Genomic DNA, 21,427 nt, shown 5'->3' on the forward strand with positions numbered 1-21,427 from the left:
TATATATATAAGATATAATAACATATGTAGCTATATAAGCATATTTATACAATATATAATAACCATAAAAAGAAGCCCATCTTTACTACAGACAGACACCATTACAGAACGCCACAATTGATAAAAATGCAGAGAATAAGTGTTCACGTGGACCCTTGCCCCAGCTGATCCAGCTGTAACAGGACTCCTGCAAACGAGGCTCAGGAAACACTGTAGAGTGGGGATGAGATGATTGCCAGGGCCAGAGGAACCAGATGCCTGTTGTGAACTGTGTCGCCCAGAAATGTCAGGGAAGCTGTGCCTGAGGTCTCACCAACATGACTGCCTAAGCCTGAACAATGCCGATATACTAGGTAACCTGGTAGTGAAATGAACTGGTTCAAGCCAGAATAGATTAGATTAAATTCAGGTTTATTGGAAAGCTGGTCTCAGGCAAGTTCACTGGTCCCAAGGACCAAAGCCAGGGAAGTCACCATGGGGAGAGAGAAGGAGAAAGAAAAAGAGAGAAAGAGTCTGTGTGCTCAGAGAGACCAGAGGGAAGAAAACAAGAGAAAACCAAAATATCTGGATTATATATGGAAGTGCCTCTGAGGTAAAGGCAGCCCAGCCCCTGGGCTGGAAAGTTCAAGGTTGGGGGCAGGGCATCCCAGGTAGGGACTGGGATTCTGGGAGAACCTGCAGGCCAGCTCTGCTGCAGTATGTAAAATATGCCCCTCAGGTCCCTGTCCTGGGGTCTGAAACCAAAAACTAGTGCAGAAGGGGAAAGTCTCATGGGGCCAAACCCTAGCAAAAGAACTATAAGCGAGTAAAGGTTGCTGAGAGCAGAAGTCCCCCAACTGATTATCCAATACCCAAAAGGTCAGGCCCAAAACCATGTACACACACGTAACATTATACAGACTAAGCGGGGTGTGTCTATATATTTAGGAATATATATGTAAATGTTCCTAATATATGTGTATGTGTCAAAGAAAAAGAGGCTATGAATTTGAGAAAGCAAGAGAGGAGCTGTATGCAGTTGGAGGGAAGAAGGAGAATAGAAAAATAATGTAATTATAATATTTTAACTTCAAAACATAAAAAACCCAAAGGTAGGAACTTCACAGTGTTTTTTTTGTTTTGTTTGGTTTTGTTTGGTTTGGTTTGGTTTTTTTGGGGGGTGGGATTTGGTTTTTTGGATTTGGTTTTTTGGATTCGGTTTCTCTGTGTAGCCCTGGCTGTCCTGGAACTCACTCTGTAGACCAGGCTGGCCTCGAACTCAGAGATCTGCCTGCTTCTGCCTCCAAGAGTGCTGGGATTACAGGTGTGCACCACCACCGCCCGGCGGAACTTCACAGTGTTACAAGAATAAGTAAGATGACATTTTTTCTATTTGCTTGTTTTTTGAGACAGGGTCTCTGTACATAGTCCTAGCTGTCCTGGAATTCACTATGTAGACCAGGCTGCCCATGAACTCACAGAGATCCACCTGCCTCTGCTTCCTGAGTGCTGGGATTAAAGGTATGCACCACCCCACTCGGCTAACACAATACTTTGAATACCAACATATGGGACAGTATAAAAGAAATAAATAAAGTGCTTAATCTGTTAATGCCAAAACTGACTCATAGCTGAAAACCTGGGTAGAACCATATGGAATAAGGAAACTGAGTCTGTGACCTGACAACTCTAACCAAAGAAAAGTTGAGTCCCAAAAGGCTTTCCCGGTAAATTCTACCAAGCATTTACCTAAGAATCAACACCAAGTCTTCTGAAATGGTTCCACACTATTGAGGAGGAAAGCGCATTTGCTGAGACATCCGCTGAGGTTTGAAGATGTTTTTTAAGGGAGTTGTACGCTTGGTTCTCAGAATGGAAATGACATGGTGGAACCTATGAAGCAGAAGAGTGGTGATATGGCCCATGTTTGAACCTTTTAGAGTGGGAACTAGGTCTCAGAGTGGGGAAGTACAGAACCTTTAAGACACACGAGTCAGTTACAGGCCGGAGTGTTTTAAGAGAACTGTTTGTAGAGAGGATTAAGACTGCTCTCCTGGGGCTGGAGAGATGGCTCAGAGGTTAAGGGCACTGACTGTTCTTCTGAAGGTCCTGAGTTCAACTCCCAGCAACCACATGGTGGCTCACAGCCATCCGTAATGAGATCCGACTGAAGACAGATCTGAAGACAATGTACTCATATAAATAATAACTCTTTAAAAAAAAAAAAACAAAAAACGACTGCTCTCCTAGCAGGCACCTTGACTGAGCATCACATGACCATGGTGGCAAAGGCTCAGGCAAGCTGCAGGCATGAGAGTGGGAGAACTGGCCCGACCCCTCACCAGCCACAGTACTTGGAAGAGGGGACCTCACACCTTACCTGGGCAGCACGGTAGAGCTGCCCCTGCTGTGAGCTGGTCATGAGAGGGAAAGCTGTCTCTGCCACTTGCCAGCTGCAGCACTGGGTGAGCTAGCCTGGGCAATGTTGGAGCTCTCATCCTGGGGATGTGGGTGCAGGAGAGCCGGCAGGCTAATCAACTCAGGTACCAGCAGACCCAGATCCAAGGCTCTGAGTAGGCTTACCTCAACATCTATGTCACCTATGATCTGCTGGAGTGAAGGCGCAGGTCTTGCACATCTAAAGCAGCAGGATTGCCATGACACAGGGCAGCAACAGAATGTCCAAGAGGATCCAGTATTGATAGTGTAGCAGAAGCCAGAGGCCTTGAACCAGACCAAGGACTCACTGCAATCAACATTTGCAAGTAAAGAAGTGTGGGGGGGAAAGAACTGTGGGCCACACTGTGACACACAACTGCTTCCATGGTGAGGTGGGGTTTTGTTGTTGTTGTTGTTGAGGGTTTTTTGGTGGGGGGATTGCTAGGGTGGAGGTTGGATATGAGGGACTGGGAGATGAATAGAATTGGGGAGAGTGATGTGAAATTTGCCAGAATCATTTAAAAGTTAGGTGTTTTGCTTTGTTTTAAAATGACAGATCTTGCCGTGCAGTGGTTGTGCACGCCTGTAATCCTGGCACTCTGGGAGGCAGAGGCAGGCAGATTTCTGAGTTCGAGGCCAGCCTGGTCTACAGAGTGAATTCCAGGACAGCCAGGGTTATACAGAGAAACTCTGTCTCAAAACAAACAAACAAAAAAAACAAAACAAAACAAAAACAAAAAAAAATCAAAAACAAAAAAACAAAAAAACCTAAAATGACAGATCTCCTGGCACTAATGGATCTTTACAGCACATTGTTGTAAAAGCCTGGGTTTGGCTCTTGTCTTCTCTTTGACTAAGCCCTCAACACTGGAACCCACCATGAAGCTCCCACGGCACTGACACTAAGCTATTAGGTATCAGATATTTACAATTCATAACAGTAGCAAAATTACAGTTATGAAGTAGCGATGAAAATGATTTTATGGGGGTCTGGAGAGATGGCTCAGCAGTTAAGAGCACTGACTGCTCTTCCAGAGGACCTGGGTTCAATTCCCAGCAACCACATGGCAGCTCATAACTGTCTGTAAGTCCAAGATCCGACACCCTCACACAGACATACACACAGGCAAAACACCAGGGCACATAAAATGAATTAATTAATTAAAATAATAATAATTGTATGGTTTGGGTGTCGTCACAGCTTGAGCAACTGTATTAAGGCTGCAGCATGAAGAAGGTTGAGAAGTGCTGACTTAGACTAAAACCATCCCGGTGATTTCTTGTCCATCAAAAGCAAACAGACAAGAAAAGGAAAACTTTTGGTTTCTTCCTTTTTTTTCTTTTCTTTTCTTTTCTTTTCTTTCCTCTTCTTTCCTTTCCTTTTCTTTTTTCTTTTCTTTTCTTTTTTAAATCATTTGCTCCTGTGTGAGTGAATGTGAATGACATTATTACATAGGGAAGGTGGGTCTCACGGCGGCCAGAAGACAACCTTGAGGAGTCAGTTCTCTCGTTCCATGGAGGGTTCTGAGTGAGGGCTGAAGCTGAGTAATCAATCTTACGCAAGAAGACTTTTTCTCTGCTGAGCCATCTCATTAGACTGGTAATTGGTTTTCATCCTAAAAAAAAAAAAGCTTAAAACCTTAAGTCAGGTGTCATAATGATTCATGAGTGGCATTTTGTTTTGTTTTGTTGATGTTGGGGTCAGGGGGAGACAGGGTCTCACCCTGTAGCTGAGGCTGGCCTCAAGCTCACGACCCTCTTACCGGAGCCTCACAAGGAGCTAGGAATACAGATGTGCATCTCCACACCCACTTGTGAATGTTCTTAATGTTATTGAATCATACACTTAAAATGATTAAAATACTAATTTGGTACATATTTTGCCCCGATGTAAAAACATAGTAGATAGAGCAGGAAGATGTGACAGACCTTACTGCCCCACCTCAGTGGCACATGGTGATATTTTCTACCATTAGGGCCACTTGGCCTGCAAGAATGAGGTATTGCTTCCTCCCATACCTGTCATGGGTTTTCTAGACCTGTGAACACTCCTTACTGATGTCCCAGGGGTCCCTGCTCTCCCCCTCCCAAAGCCTAGCTCCATTTCTCTCTCTCTCTCTCTCTCTCTCTCTCTGTGTGTGTGTGTGTGTGTGTGTGTGTGTGTGTGTGTGTGTGTGTGTGTGTCTCCCACCTCCTTGCACTCCTTGCAACTGGACAACCACTGGGAGATGTCAGCTGGTGTCTGTTGTACTGTTAACTTCAGCAGCAAACCCTAGCTCCCCCAGAGCTGCCATCACACAGACATGACAACCTAAAATGTCTCCACGCCTTGCCAAGTGCTCCGTGCTACAGAGAGCCTCTAGTTGAGGATGCCCACCCCACATGAAACCTTCATTAAGTTTCTGATCTACCCCCACCAACTCTTCCACAGGATGGGCCTGAGGCCATCTCTGGGTTCCTTCCAAATCTTGCCTGTCGACTCTGGTTTTGCAACAGTCTCTTTCACCCTGTTCTTGGTGCCGCGGTAGATCTGCACCTCTTCCCTGAGCATTCAGCTTACCCATCACCTCGAGTAGCCTTCTGTTGCTGAGACTGAGGTCCTGGCTCCTAAGAAGGCGTGTGCATGCCTCTTCCATAAAGGATCCTATCTTGTACAAGGGGCCAATCTTCACATTTCCACGAATGTATAAGGCTTTTTGCTCCAAGAGTGAGGCTATAGCTGGATCTCTACAGTGACACTGCTAGCTGGTTCCTTATTCCCATCCTCTGGGGACTCACAGCATGGACCTGCTGTGCCAGCCCACGCTGAAGTAGAAGAATGAGGCTATCATTCCTCTGAATGGAGAGGCAGCTTGCACTTCCTTGAGGACTTCTTGGAAGAGAGAGTAGGCAGTTCAGTGCATCAGTCTTGACCAGTGACCCCAGCACCCTCTTCCTCAGTTATAGGGTCTAGCAGTGAGTCTTGACCTGGGCAGGGTCAAGAACACTGAACACATGGACCACAGAACAGGAGAGGGTAGATCTAGATTGCTGAGCAGAAGATGGAGACCATGTGTCCTGTGTCCACCCTGAGCTGGGATGAGGCCAGGGAGACTTAGTGAAGCATCTAATCCTCAAAGTAGCCTTGAGGGCTGGTTGGGAGCCTTCACGCAAGAACTCTAGACTGTCATCTATCACTGCACTGCATTCTAACCTTATGCCAACACTTGCGCTGTGGACTATCAGGACCCAAAGGAGCATGAAAAAGGCCTGCAGCAAGACATCTCAGACGGACAGTCTGCCTAAAGAGCTGGCATTTAAGGGCATCTGAGCACCCCTATCTGTTACCCAGCCTTGTCACACTTGGGGCCTCTGGCACATCTCTGCCTTTGAGAAGAGTGCAGTTGGGACCTCCCGTCTAAGCTCTGAGACATGGAGATGTCACGAGAGCCTGGGTCATGCCTGCTGTACTGGGTTCAGAGTCCAACCCTGCCAAGAGAGTTCTTTCCATGAGCTCTCCTGCCCCTTTAACTGGATATTTCCTTCAAGATCCTTGGGGCAGGAGAAGGATATGGAAAGAGAGGTGTTAATAGTGTCCGGGCAAAGCTTTGAGTAGTGAGTAGCTGCACCCAGAATCACATCAACAGCACAGCATGAGCCTGCGTCTGGAGCATGCCCCCTCGGAGGGTGGAGCAAACCACTGGAAAGTGACGGTTCATGAGTTAAGACAGTTATAAGAAGCACAGACTGAGTCCGGGAGTCCTGAAGGAGGAAGCCTTGCTGGCTGAGAAAGGAATGACGCTCTAGACCTGCCACATAGAAGGACACAGGACACCGCTAAACTTGAATTTCACAGAAAACAATGCCCCCTCCATTTTCTGTGCTGCTGGGAGTTAAAATTTGGAACCTCATACATTAGGCAAGCGCTCTTCAACTGAACTACTCAGCCCCAAATAATTTTTTTTAACTATTTGTGGGTTTTGTTTTGTTTTTTTAAGATTTATTTATTATTATATCTAAGTACACTGTAACTGTCTTCAGACACTCCAGAAGAGGGCATCAGATCTCTTTACGGATAGTTGTGAGCCACCATGTTGTTGCTGGGATCTGAACTCAGGACCTTCGGAAGAGCAGTCAGTGCTCTTACCCGCTAATCCATCTCTCCAGCCCCCCAAATAATTTTTTAATGTAATTACATTCCAAATACTGGGTGGGACATGGTTCTGTGGTTACATCCCTCACCCTCCTGAAAATTCAAAGGAGATGAATGTCTCTGCTGCTCCTGGCTGAAAGAGCAGCCTCCCAGCAAACCTTAACCTGGGCTAGAGCCATGCAGACAGTGCCCTCCTTTAGCCTCGCTTAGCCAGATGATTGGCCTGAGCTGTGTTTATAACCAGAACATGTGTGTCCACTCTCAAGACAGATGAGCAGTAAACCTTAAATTGTGGCCTAGGCAGCATAGGATTGGCCTCACCTTGGAAGAGAGTTGTCAGGACCACAGACTCCCAAACTGTGCCCTAGATTTGCAGAATGAGTACTTGCTTGGTGTCCCTGGAAACAGAACCTGAAATCTTTGGCATGCCGGCCAAGCACCACTCAGCCTACCTCAGCCCGAAGCCCCAGTGTTTTAGAGGATCCCTTTGTGATTCAGTGTACATGGGAGTTGGGGTGGGAGGGAGCACTGTATGAACACTGGAGAAGGATTAGGTGTCAGCACAGAGTAAGGCCACAATAAGGATGCTAGGTGACCAGGTCACACCAGCAGTTCACCTTTCTGCTGCATTAGCCTTCAGAGGAGCCCTCCAGACAGCACGTTGCCACCACTTACAGGGTATTCAAAAAAGGACAGTGTCTCTCCTCATGAGGCCATATGGCCGTAAGTGGCTGTGATGATCCAGCCCAGCCGCTATGACCATGGCATGCCGGGCACGTGAAGGGTGTTGCTCTACCATGACAGACCCTCTTGGCATGTCTTGCTCTGTACCTGTTATAGCTGATGACACCTTAGTTGCATTCATTGCCTATCCTGTGCTTTGTTGATGCATGTGTGGGCAGTAAGGTGGTTGAGCCAGAAGAGCTGGAACTATCCAGTTCTGGAAGCATCTCAAGAAGAATAAGCAATGACTGTGTATGCCAAACACACAGTAAATCTACTTAGCCCTGTTTAGTAAGCCAACTTTCTCCTTCCTTTAATTTTGTTAAAAAGAGGGGGTGGCAGAGGGAGGGAGGGAGGATGGAAGGGGCAGTCATAGAAGGAAAAGTAACAGTTTGTAGCCCCTTCTGTCAGATGGGCATCTCATAGTGATTCTTTTGTTGGGAAAGTGGGGTGACATGAACTGAGGCGTCACCCTGGGAGTTCAATCTTATCACTTACTGCCTCCTGGGGACACCAACTGTATGGGCCAAAGTCCCACAATGGTTCCTCAAAGCTGAGTCATTAATCCTTGGCAGATGCAAACAGAGATTTAGTATGGACCATGGAGCCTTCCATGTTCTAAGTCCATAGGGCACTGAGGATCTAACTGTCTGGTCAGGGTGTTGTCCTCTAAAACCTGGCACTCCTTTCGCTTTTTAACAGAAGTCCTTCAAGTTTCCAAGGTCAAGCAGAGCACCTTTTAACCTCTCACATGTTTTGGTTACAACCACACTGGTCTTTTAACCTTCAAATGTACCAGGGGATTAGTACCTGTCACCTGCCAGGACCACCATTTCCTCCTGCCCTTCCTACCTCAGCTGCCTCTCCAACCATCTGTGGCCCTTCTCACACCTCCAGCATCCTGGCTCCCCACACCATAACTACCTCCCAGTTTGTGCACTGCCCAAACGTCTACCCTAGAACATAGGCCTTGAGGTTCACGCAGTGCCTTTCCTCCTACAGGCTAAAACAGATGCTGTAAGCCCCAACCTAGGAAGTCAACTGCCACCTTGGGGTTCCATTCTTGGTTCCCATAAAGTTCCTGCACAAAGACTGCCTTGTTCCAGACTCTAGACAAGGTCATGGCCAAGGTCAACCAGGTGTAAATGAAAATGTCCTACTGTAGGGCTTCCCCAGTCTGGAGGCCACCTGGGCTCTTCTACTGCTTGGTGACACCTCAAGTTTCCAGCAAGCCCTACCTCTTCTTTACTGGGCTTGTGGCCAAGTGCCTCCTAGTCCTCGGTAGCCCATTCCTGAGTCTGGGACTGTACCTAGCCACAGGCTCACCCCCGACTAAGTATAGACGTGCTCTTGTAAAGTTAATAAAACAGACTTCATTCCCAAACAGAGGCTTGGGAGCAACCCTGGCAACCAAAGCAACTGAACCTTTGCACATCCACAAGATCATCTGGCCATGAGATGAGTAGGCTCGACAGTTTTACATTATCAAATTGATACAAGCTAAAGTCATCTGAGAGGAGGGATTCTCATTAAGAAAAATATCTCCATGAAATCAGACTGGGTAAGACTACAGGGCATTTTCTTTTTTGTTTGTTTGTTTTGGGTTTGGGTTTTTGGTTTTGTTTTGTTTTTGTTTTTGTTTTTGTTTTTTTTTCTGAGACAGGGTTTTTCTGTGTAGCCCTGGCTGTCCTGGAACTCACTCTGTAGACCAGGCTGGCCTTGAACTCAGAAATCCGCCTGCCTCTGCCTCCCAGAGTGCAGGGCATTTTCTTAGTGATGGATGTGGGAGGGCCCAGTCCATTGTGGGTGGCGCCTGGGCTGGTGGTCTGAATTCTCTAAGAAAGCAGTTTGAACAATCCATAGGGACACGCTAGTATGTAGCACTCCTCCATGGCCTCTGCGTCAGACCCTGTGCCCAGGTTCCTGCCCTCACTGCTTTTGACGATGAACCACTATATGGAGCTGTAAGCAAAAGAAACCCTTTCCTCCCTAGGTTGCTTTGGTTATGGGGTTTCCTCACAACAGTAACCACCCTCCACCAGGGCAGGGACTCCCTGCCCCTCACCAGCTGCAGCCCTCAGGAGAGCAGGCCCTGGGCCTCACCTGGGCAGCACAGTAGTGCTGGCCCTAGTGACAGGGATATGGAGGAGCAAGCCAGAGGGCGTGAGTGCAGGAGAGCTGGCCCTGCCACTCGTCTGCTGTGAGGTCACCTAGGTGGTGTGTGTGACCCCCTTTAGTGCCCCTTGCTCCTTACCACCTGTAGCTGTCAGGAAAGCCGGTCCCTGGGTCATGAGAGTAGGTGAGCTGGCACTGCCCTTTATTGCTTGAGGCACTTGGCAGGAGCAGGTCCTACACCTTATCTGGGCAATACAATGGAGCTGTCCCTGAAGGTGAAGGCTTGTGGGGGCTGGGGCTTGGAGGTGTGGACCAGCCTCTAGAGTGCCAGAGCGGCAGAGCTCTCCTAGCCCCTCACAGGCTATGCTTGGTAAAGTCTTGACTGGGCAGCACAGTGGAGCTGGCTCTGGATGCATGGGTGTGGGTGAGCTGGCTTGAAGGTCATGAGCAGGACAGCTGATCCTGCCTCCTACCAATGATGTCACTGGGTAGCCTGGCTGGACGTAGCTGGAGAGCTCACCCTGGTGGTGAGGATAAGGGAGAGCTGGCAGGCTGACCAGCTTGGGTCCCTGTAGGTCCAGGGCTCTGAGGTGGGCCACCTCAAAAATCTACACCATTTGTGAACTGTTGGGGATCATGAAATGGCCAGTCCTGCTGACCCCGAGCGACAGGCTCTCTGTGACACACAGGCTAACTGGGAGGAGTCCCAGTGAGAATCCTATATTGATGATGTTGCAGAAGCCAGAGGCCTCAAAGCAAAGACCAATTGCAATGAACATTCGCAAGTGAGGACAGCGGGGTAAAGCATAGGACACACTGATACGACAGCTCCCTCAATGCTTAATTTTTTTTTATTTATTTATTTGTTTGTTTGAGACAGGGTTTCTCTGTGCAGTCCTGGCTGTCCTGGAACTCACTCTGTAGACCAGGCTGGCCTCAAACTCAGAAATCCGCCTGCCTCTGCCTCCCAAGTGCTAGGATTAAAGGCGTGTGCCACCACCCGGTCCCTCAATGCTTTCTATGCTGTTTATTTTGTGGGGGAGGCTGCAGGGGTGGGAGGACAAGGAGATGGGTGGGACTGGGGGGGCACGATGTGACACTTAGGGAGAATCAACACATTACAAAAAGGCAATGAGCCCCCCCTACACACACTCACACACACACACACACACACACACACACACACACGCTCCTACTTACTCCACAGCCCATCATCAATGAGCCCCCCCTACACACACACACACACACACACACACACACACACACACACACACACACACACACGCTCCTACTTACTCCACAGCCCATCATCTTCCCCCCTAAGCGTAGAGCCTGCTGCTGCTAGCAAAGGCGTGGAACAGCCACTCAAACACTCGGTCATATTCACGGGAGGGGGTGGAGTAATGGCAGAACTCCCAGGGACATTAGCTACCGTAATAAGAACCCACACAGCTGGTCCAGTACTGCTGACCAGGCCAGACTCCAAACCCTCCCTAGCCCCTGCTACCTGCTTGCTGTGTGACCTCCTCTTCACTGGGTTGCTTTGATTTTGAATGTATTTATGAGAGTTTGTGGGAATCAGCTCTTCCATGTGGGTGCTGAGGACTGACCTGGGTTCACACACCCTATAGGCAGGCACCTTTACCTGCTGAGCCATACGGGTCCCGCTGAGCTATTTTAAGCCTCAGCTACCCTGACTAGAACATGAGAAGGCTTCCCACAGCTGCTCTAGTTAGAAGGGAACATGCATGTAACTGTTGCCATACTCTGCAGCACAGCTCCGGTCCTACGCCTTGGAGAGCTCACACAGCACAGTACCAGCTTCTTTGCCCCACAGGAACCCTCACCAGGGAAACCCAATCTCTCCACTGGGTGGTTCTGGGCTAGTGTCTGCACCATGGCAACAAAAGTGACGGAATCACAATGTCACAGGAACAGCAGGCAAGGATGCAACATTCACCTCCGTACACTCAACTGTCCAGGGCGGGCAGCAAAGCAGGATGGGAAGCCCTTTCCTTGCATGTTCTGGTACATGCTGTTTTGCATGCAAGGTCCCAAGTTGAGACTCCCATTCTATCGCTCGCTGTCCATCTTAGTTTTTAGGACCCAGTCTTTCCCTGAGCCTAGAGCTTCTTCCTGTTCTGCCTGCACTGCCTAGGCACACAATGGAACTGGAGATGCAGACCGCCACGCTCAGCTTACATGGACGCTAAGGATGCAAACCCAGGCCCTCAGTACTTGCAAAGCAAACCCTTTATCTACATCTTCCCAGCCCCAAGGTTGTTCTTGAGCTTTCCTCAGTAGAGCACACGACTCTATGACACCATGGGCTTCGAGGCTCTGGAATACATCTACCACTGACAATCTGTCTTCCCAGGCTACATACTTCAGCTTTCTGGAGATCCTTGGAGTTAAGATAGAGAAACCCCCAGCCTTATCCCGTCACTCCAGCCACACACCCTAACTATAACCAAAGCCTCGCTTCAGATTGACTTCTCTCGTCTCACCTCCCAGTGTCTCTTCCCAGCCCGGCCCAGCCTTAGGGCAACACTGTGGTCTATGGGACGGGGATGCTGCGTGAAGATAGAGTCACCTCCTCTGAACGCCCCTGTAGCCGACGCTCAGGCTGGGACATGGAGGAAGGTCTCTGGTGTGCATTCCTTATGTTACCACTTGTGTTTCTGAAGCAAACACAAACTCACGCACGATCTTTCATCCAGGAGGGGAGCTAGCTGCCTTGGTTCCCAGGGCTTAGTAAAGTTTTCCTCTGAATATGAACATGTATATGCTGGTGAGATCCAGGGGCTTATGTTAGGATGCCATATAGAAGAATACAAGCCCGCTGCCCGCCCGCCCATCGGGATCAGTAGAACTGCAGAACTAGATACAGGGCTCAGGTCAGCCACAGCCCAGCACGGGACCAGCAGAACCAGGACACCAGACCTTTGCCTGCTGACTGAGGCACTGCATGCAGCAACAGAACCAGACAATTGCACCGTTTCAAAGTCTGTCACCTCTGGAGATTTGGGAAAGCAGTCTCTTCCCACATTCCAGAGGGTCACAGCCTGGGGCAGCTGGAATCTTTATTCTGCTAATGGACAAAATGGTAGCCCAGCAGTACCAAGGAGATGGGGTGTCCAAAGCTGCTTCCTCAAAGTTCAGTCTGTCCAGACAGCGAGCACCAGAATGTGCCCAGAGTGGGAAGCCACTCCATCCAGGCCAGGAGGGCCACTTCAGGTCCTCAGGCTCAGGCACCTCAAGAAGGCTTCGCTGTGGGTTTAGGCTTCCTTCCCCTGTGCTTGAAGTCGCGCAGCGGGTTCTGGGTCTTCACCTTCTACAGGGCAGAGTCGAAAGTTAGTTTGGGGAATGAGTCAAATGGTCCCAACTGAGTGAGCAGTGCTGGCGCCTGACCAAATCCCTGTGCCACAAGCCAGAAACCGCTAGCTGCTGCAGACAACCTAAGGGAGGCCACTGAGTGCAGACACAGGGCCTTCAGGCAGTTTTGCGAATACCACAAACCCACAGCCCTTCCTGGGAGTCCTCTCCCTCCCCAGCTGCTGAAAATGAAGGGCAAGGTGGAAAGGAGCAGTGCTCCTGCCCCAGGAACTGCGGGAGACATACCTTAGCCTTCCTAGAGAAGGGTATCTTTCTCCGTCTCTTTCGAGGATGTACAAGGCCACGGAGAGCAGCAGGAACTGGAAGAGATGCTGGGCCTCAGGGATAACAGCTTCACCCCCATTCTAAGCGTCAGCTACACAGTTCTTTCTACCCCATGAGACATGGCTTCCAGTGTCGGCCCACCTACACTGTACAGCACTAGCCTGTACACTCACAGCACGGATTCCAATCCAGCCCAACAGTGGTGATGCACACCTTTAATCTCAGTAATCAGGAGGCAGAGGCAGGAGGATCTGAGTTCAAGGCCAGGCTGGTCTACGGAGTGAGTTCCAGGACAGCCAGGGCTACACAGAGAAACCCTGTCTCGGAAACCCATAAGGAAAAAGAAGGGGTTTGGGGGAATGGACAGGAGGAGGAAGAGCATCCACACTCAGTTACGTGTTCTAGGTGCACAGACAAAAGACCAGAGCTGGCTTCACAGGCTCCCACCTCTAAAGCACATCTGTAGTGCTTACATTTAATGAAAGGACACAACCAGAAAAGAGAGAAGCTATGGCATATTCATAGCAGAGTGTGTACATAGCACAGAGAACGGGAGGGAGGGAAGGAAAGAGGGAGGGAGGGAGGAAGGGAGGGAGGGAGGGAAGGAACACCTTCAAGGATGAGGCATTTAAAGAGAGAAGTCAGAGGGTGGGTTCTTTCTGTGCTGCCCCTGAACTGTAATTCTCTTGTCCCTGTTACCGCCCTGCCCCTCCCCTCTCCATTCCACCCCAACTTCAGGAGATCTTGGGTCTAGCCTCAGCACACTCACCTCAACCCCATCAGGACTGGCCACATCTGGAACCCATCATACCTTCCCCTGGCTCTGGCAAGCTTCTGGCACACCCTTAGTGAGAGGCTTTGCTCTTAGTAGGCGCTTTAGGCCAAAAGGAGCCTCCTAGCATTCCTGACACAGACCAGGGTGGGGTCTTCTCCAGCTCACAATCCCTTGGGAAGCTGCCTCCAGCCTTGCTCTGGCCTCCCCTTTCCTGGGCCCTCCCACACTCACAGCTTTTCTGCCCTGGTATGTCCCTCCTATACTTTCCTCTCACTGTTTTTTATTTTTTTATTTTTATTTTTTTTTTTTTTGGAGACAGGGTTTTTCTCTATATCCCTGGCTGCTGTGAAACTTGATCTGTAGACCAGGCTGGCCTCAAATGCACAAAGATCTGCCTGTCTCTGCCTCTTGGGTTTTGGGATTAAAGGTGTGCACCACAACTGCCCACCCCTTCCTGTCACTTCCAAAGCAACGTCACATTAGCAAACTGCCTCCACTGCAGGCAGGCAGGGCCAGGAACGGTGGAGGGCCTTCGCTAACTGGCCAGCCACCTTCTCATCCATCCACTCTTCTCCTTTATGTTTATTGTAAGCAGAGAAGGCATGGATACTCACTGCCAAAAATATCCCACACTAGACATCCAGAGCCCAGAGCTCACCCTCCTTCCCTCCTTTCCTCCCTCCCTCCCTCGGCACTGTTCTCCCTCATCAGCTCCTACCTGCGGACCATGGAGGTTTCTGCTTGGTGCCTGCCAATCTAGAGTTTCTCCAGCACAAGGGTCCTGAGCCCAGGGCTCTCCCTCAAATGTGCTCAGCCTCTTGAGAACAGAAAGCTAATCACTGGCTCATTCTCCTCCTTAGCCAACCCCAGAACATGCAGCCAACTCTGCGGCATATTCCTCATCTCCACATGCAGCAGTTATCATGAGATGGACATGCTGCGCAAGTCTGCATGAGCTAGACTGTGGTGCACGGCTGTTCATGTTCACACATGCTGTGCTGCCTGGGTCTCTAGGTCCTCTCACACACAAGCTGTCCTCTCACACAAGCACGGGGGGGGCCGGTGGAAGGTGGCCGAGAGGGCTAGGCCATTTCCTCCATCTCCTGACCCTCAGCAACACTCACCCAAGTAGTCAGGGACATTGCCCAAATGAGGTTTCACTACTGCTGGGTGCAAGGGCAGATCATGGCGCAGCAGCTGAAGGTCTCTGGGGTTGTCTTCAAAGTATGTCTGACAGGTAGAGAGCACAAGGTTTAAGATGCACAAAAAGTGTCGCCATGAGGTTTGCCTAGGGCTTTGTTCTTCATCCTCATTGATAGCCACAGCCTAGGAGGAACCATGTCCGGCTTCTCAGGGCGTGCTCTGCTGGCCAAGCAAGGCACTTGATTACCTTCTGGGAATCTGTCTACTCCTGAGGCTCTGGAATGTGGTCCCTTCTCACACGCCAGAGTTTCACAACTTCATTCACTGATACTAGACTACTGAGTGTCTAAAATGGGTACAAGGATATCCCCTTTACAGGACATGTCTGTTTCCTTCTCTGAGAAACAAACAGAGGCACCCTGACTCATCTCAGACTGTTCCTCATCAACACCAACAATCTCCTCACCCTTTCCCATGTCTGTGTAACATCTAGGCATGGCTGGTACATTCTAAGGACCATAGTATGAGCCCTATGAGGCTTCCAAACAATGCTGCAGTGATTCGAATGGTGTTCCTAATAGTACTGTGTACACATACGCTATGTATGTTCACTGGTGATTAATACTGAGCGTACACTGTGAAGTTGTGTCTACCACCCTCCCAGCACCAACAGCTGTCTTCAGCTGGTTTTCTATCTCTCCCTGCCAAAGGCCAGCTCCAGGCTTGCCCTCACCTTGAGCTTTTCAGAGTGCAGAAGCTCCTCCTTGATCTCCTTCAGCCTCGCCTCTCGAATGGCCTGCTTAGTCACCGAGCGCATGGCATCCTGCGGGGAGATGGGGGGAGATCGACTGCCTCACCCCGTGCTCAGCACTGGGAACAAGCCAGGCCTGGGTCACAGGCCATTCCTCGACTACCCTCCTCCCCACCTGTGGAGCTCACCCTGCAGCGATAGCGAAAGCTTTCAATCTCCTCCATCTGGAACTGGTAGGGAAGCAGGACCGGGGCCTCACCCTCTGAGGAAAAGGCAGCAGTGAGGGTTGAGGGCAGGGCCCACGTAAGGCCTTCCCCTGGATGCCTCCCGCTCCTCTCTGCGGAAATGAGGCTGTACCACGGGACTACGCGCATCACTATGCTCCTGTCTAAGCGCAGCTCCCAAGACGTTGGGCCAGGGCTGTGTGCTTCGGCCTGATGCGCCATCGAAGCTGCCAGCTCACAGCCCACCACCCACCAGGCTGCTGTGGCCACAAGAGCCCTCACGATGATGGCCACTGCCTGCAGACAAGACACTTCACCCACTCAAAGCATCTGAGTCCAGACAGCAGAGTATTTAATTAGTCCCAGACTATGAAGCAGTCAGAGAACATGACAGAATACTACTTCAGTCACTATGTGAAAGGACAGTGTCTGTCACCAGGCAACGTAATAACAGACAGTGGTAGGAGTCTGCCATCACTACAGATTTCTCAGCATTTTACACAGGGTCTCATTTCATAACCCATGGTAGCCTCCAACTAGCTATGTAGCCTAGGCTGACCTAGAACTCTCAATCTTCCCACCTCAGTACTAGGATTACAGTATGTGATACCACACTCGGTGCTGCTATAAGAGTTGGCAGGTTGGTTTTTTAATATTTCCCACAACACAGATGTCTATGAACTGTCCAAAGGGTGCTAGGAACTGAACCTGGGTCCTCTAAAAGAGCAGCAAGTGGGGCTGGAGAGATGGTTCAGAGGTTAGTTAAGACTGCTCTTCCAGAGGTTCTGAGTTCAATTCCCAGCAACCACTTGGTGGGACCTGATGCCCTCTTCTGCTGTGTCTGAAGACAGCTCCAGTGTCCTCACATCCATACATGAGTAAATCTTAAAAAAGAAAAGAATAGCAAGTGCTCTTAACCACTGAGTCACCTCTCAAGTGCCATTCTTTGATTTAAAAATGGCAAAGAAGGGGGGAAAAGGGTTCTTGCTATGTATCCTAGGCTAGCCTCAAATTGTCAATCATCCCGTCTCACCCCTGTGTTCTGCAATGACAGATGTGCAGTATCATACTAGATGCTAGAGTTGATTGCAAGGTACAATGGGAGAAGCTGCTCCTGACTCCCAGTCACAGAGCAAGGCTCTTACCTCCACTGAGAAGCTCCTCAATCTTTCCTAAGGAAGACTGCTCTGTGGGCAGCACAAAGGTCAGAACTATGCCTGGGTTGTTGGCTCGAGCTGTCCTGCAGAGGGAGAAGATCAAGCGTGTATCACCAGCCCACAGGGGCTGTCTTCTGCAGGCCCCGGCTCGCCCCGTACCCCACCCTCCTACCTGCCAGCTCGATGGACATAGGCTTCTGCAGTGGGAGGAAGATCAAAATTGAGTACTGCAGACACATGGTGGAAGTCTATGCCCCGGGCCACACCTGACTCTGGATCGGAGGCCCTGAGAAAATAACCTAGCATCAGACAGATCCTCATCCTCTGGGAAGGTGTTCTCACATATTATCCCCAAGCCAGCTCTTCTAAGCAAAGCTGAAAGACCGTCAAGCTATCAGACATCAGAGTCATTCCAGGGGCTGAGGTGTCACACGGTGGCCTGGAGTTCTGACATGTGGCGAAACAGGTGCTCGAACCTCAGCTCTGGGCAATAGCAGAACACACTGACCCATAAACCACTCTGGGACCCTGGACTCTTCAAGCAGGCAACACCTAGAGTGTCCCTTTCCCCGCAGACACACATTCTCTGCACATCATGGCCACAAGCCCAGGCTGCCTGGACCATCTCCTACGTAAGTCGGCTCACCCACGCCAGCCTGACACTGTGCTGCACATGCAGACATCGCCCTCTACCGCCCCATTTCTCCGTCTGTCCAGGAAGCTAAGCAAGGGCCCGTGGGACTGCCGGGTATAACCATCAAGAATGTCTGGCAACCCACTCTCTATACACATTGGCTTCGGTTTTACAGATGCTGAAAACAGTCCTTCTGGGGCAATTTGGAGAAAAGAGAACCGTGGACTCACTTGTCTCCTTTCGACCCGCGGCCTCGCCGTTTGCCTTTGACTTGAGGTGCCAAGATTTCAGCATCTGTCGCTATGACGCAATCATACAAGCCTTGGTTGAACTGTGAGATGATGTGGCACCTGCAATCCAAGAGGAATGATCAGCCTGATGGGCACAAGAGACTCTTCCCAATCCTAATCATCCTAACCACCCTAACCATCAACCCTCTCTGCTCTCCCCTCTTTATCTCCTTTATCATCTTCAGATCTGAGCCCCAGCAGATCTGAAAAATAAAGCAATGAGCTGGAGAGATGGCTCAATGACTAAATGCACTGGCTGCTCTCCAGAGGACCCAGTGTCTAGTCCCAGCACCAACATGGCAGCTAATACTTTGTACCTCCAACGTCAGGGGATCCAACACCCTTGATGGCCTCTATATGCATCAAGTATGCACGTGGGACACATAAACAATGCAGGCAAGAAAACACCCACACACATCATAATAATTCTTTTTTTTCCTCTCTTTCTTCCTTTTTTTGTTTTTTGTTTTGTTTTGTTTTGTTTTGAGACAGGACTTCTCTGTGTAGCCCTGGATGTCCTGGAACTCACTCTGCAGACCAGGCTGGCCTTAAACTCAGAAATCTGCCTGCCTCTGCCTCTCAAGTGCTAGGATTACAGGCGTGAGCCACCACTGCCCAGCCCTTCTTCCTTTATTTAAGGAAGTAAAGTATTTAAGCAGCAGTTAAGTATTTCAGAGTTGCCAGGGTAGTGGAGGCAGAGTGAGTTCCAGGACAGCCAGGGCTATACAGAGAAACTCTGTCTCAGGGGGGGGAAAATGTATTTCAGAGTTGTCATGACACTGACAGTCTAGCCCCAGCGAGTGGTTACGAACAGAAGGGCCTAGCGTAGCATATAGCTCAGTGGTCCTTATCTAGCATGAACAAGGCTCTGGGTTTAACCCCTCACACTGCAAAAAGGCAGGAGAGAAGAGAAGAAATAAGGCCAGCTGTGTGAGGTGGCCCATAAGTTTAATCTCAGAACTTAGAAAGATGAGACAGAAGGACCGCTGTAAGTTCAAGGCTAACTTAGACTACAAATAAAGTGTAAAACCCATCTGTAAAAAGTGCAAGAACCAACTGGGTTCTCCTCCCATGTTTCTCTCAGCTTATCTTTATCAAGACAGGCCACAGCCGACCTGGAGCGCAGCGGGAGTTCTCCGTTGAGCACGCAGGAGGGAATGCTGAACTGTTCCAGGAAGAGCCGGAGCCGGTAACCCCTCTCCAGGGTGTTGACAAAGAGCAAGGCTTTGCCCCGAATCAGTGACAGCTTGAGCAGGGCATAGAGCAGCAAGAACTTGTCTTCTTCTGTCTCACAGACCACCTGAAACTGCTGGAGCTGGTCTGGCCCCGGCAGCTGGGACTCCTGTAACTTGAGGGTAACCTAGAAGGACAGACCTGCGATCAGGAAAAGAGAAGCGGTTCTATGGCCACTGCCTCACCAACCCAAGAACCTACGTGAGTACAGGGCAGACAGGCCTTTAAGGATTTCTGGTGTGTGAGCCATCGCTCCATCCCTCACCCCACCTCCAGGGCTGTAACCTAAGAACTCAAAGTGCCCTAACTATTGTGGTATTAGAAACAAACTATGCATACAGCATCAGTGTACACCGCAAAGACAAACATCGGGAGGTGACAATATACATAAACAGGACAGAAGGCCTGCACAATGGTTCTGAAGACTTAAATGTATACAAGAGAACTCTGGGCTTAGAATCTGGCTCCCTTTGAAAACAGTGACCCTCAAGTAAGCCTTGCAGGCAAAGCCCCGTTTGGATTAGGGAAACCTATAAATATATAATGACTTTAAGTGACTTCCTTTCAGTGACTAAGAATTTGGAATGACACACCTAACAAAATTAGTGCCTCTGCAAGCACCAGCAGTTTCCTCCAAGAAGGATCGGCGAGTCTCTGAGTGTCTCAGTTCCAGGTGCTTCTGGGCACCACTTACCGGGTTGTGTAGCACCAGCTCCTTCAGAGTTTGCACATCCTCATTGAAAGTAGCCGACATGAGGAAAGCCTGGTAAATCCGAGGCAAGTGACTGAAAGAAAGAACAGAGCCCGATCAGGCTCCAGTCTACCCATCCCAGTCCCAAGTCTAGACCCCTGCCAGCGGTCTAAGAACCACCGCCGTTCTTTTCCTTACCAGAGAAGACTCTTGAGTTCATCCTCAAAGCCAAAGGAAAAAAGAAGGTCAGCTTCGTCTACCACCAGCAGCTCCAGAGAGTCCCGGAGCTTCAAGCTGCTCTGCTGCAAGTGGTTTAAGATTCTGGATGGGGTCCCCACCACCACATCTGGCTTCTCCATCAACACAGCCCTGCAAGTGGCAAGTTTTGGGTGGCAAGAATTTAGCAGCCAGAACCTCCCCCTGGCAGACCTGCCCTGTCTGGCCACTCACACCAATACCACACCTCTGCGCTTTTCACTCACCTCTGCGAAGCCGAGTCTTCAGCAGCTGAGACGTTAGCCACTCGCACATCCCGAGCACAGTAGGCAGCCAGCTGCTGGATCATGGACTGGGCCTGCCGTGCCAGCTCCTTGGTAGGAACAAGGACAAGGCCTCTCACAGCTTGTTCCATTACAGGACCTGTCTGTAAGAGCACGAATTAAAGACCGTTCAAAGCATTCGGTCCGCCTGAAGCTTTTCTCCACTTCTTCCAAACAGAACCACGTACTGCACCACAATCACCTAGCTGTGTTCTGATAAACTCTTACTTCTGCCCACCTCACAACACAGGACACAGAGCTTTCCCAGGCACTGAAATCTAGAACTAACTTGCTGCATGTCTGAAATCACTTAACATATTACACAGCTGATGAGCCTCTCTAGATAAAAAGTTTACTCAAAATTACAACAGGTTGGTGGTAGTGTCACCAAGGTTCGGGTTGAGAGCCAGTCTCCAGCTCAAAGATTATGCTGCAAATATACCAAGTTTTCTATGGCCGGCCTAACACAGATAAAGAACCGATAGGAACCTTGGCACAGACGGGCACTTCCCTCCCTAGTTTTTTTGGAGCTTCCTGCCTCATGCCCACTGCTCCTCTCGCTACCCACCGCCTTCTTGTGGAGAAGCAACTGCAGCATCGGAATAGCATAAGCTGCGGTCTTCCCGGAGCCTGTGCGGGCGCGGGCCAGGAGGTCCTTCCCCTCCAGCGCCAGAGGTATGGCCTTTTCCTGGATCAACGTAGGTCGCGACCAGCCCAAGTCGCTGACAGCCTACAAAGGAAGAGGACACGGCTCAAGCGGTGTGAAGTGCCGCGGCACGCCGGGTCCCAGCTTTCCTCACGCCAGGTCCCAGTTCCATAGCTTTCCCCATACCTGCAGGAGCCGGGGATCCAGTCCCATGTGTTCAAAACCCAGTGCCTCTTGGTCCTCCATAGCGTGTCTCTACACAGACAGTGCGCACGCGTAGGGCGGGACAAACCAAC

At 50.0% G+C, this 21,427-nt stretch overlaps 1 protein-coding gene across 1 annotated transcript; it reads right to left on the minus strand.

The window, feature by feature from the left end:
* Positions 1-12,386: 12,386 nt before the first annotated feature.
* On the minus strand, positions 12,387-21,427 carry Ddx56 (DEAD-box helicase 56). The gene is made up of 14 exons (XM_052198863.1): positions 21,318-21,427; positions 21,054-21,215; positions 20,429-20,589; positions 20,145-20,315; positions 19,950-20,040; positions 19,138-19,382; positions 17,963-18,082; positions 17,271-17,384; positions 17,087-17,181; positions 15,906-15,979; positions 15,700-15,789; positions 14,948-15,053; positions 13,010-13,083; positions 12,387-12,722 (listed from the first exon to the last, which is right to left on the minus strand). The coding sequence occupies exons 1-14, from the start codon at positions 21,375-21,377 to the stop codon at positions 12,645-12,647; spliced, it is 1,641 nt and encodes a 546-aa protein (XP_052054823.1). The 5' UTR covers positions 21,378-21,427; the 3' UTR covers positions 12,387-12,644.

The sequence above is a fragment of the Apodemus sylvaticus genome, chromosome 11, assembly GCF_947179515.1.
Source record: "Apodemus sylvaticus chromosome 11, mApoSyl1.1, whole genome shotgun sequence".
NCBI classification, from domain to species: Eukaryota; Metazoa; Chordata; class Mammalia; order Rodentia; family Muridae; genus Apodemus; species Apodemus sylvaticus.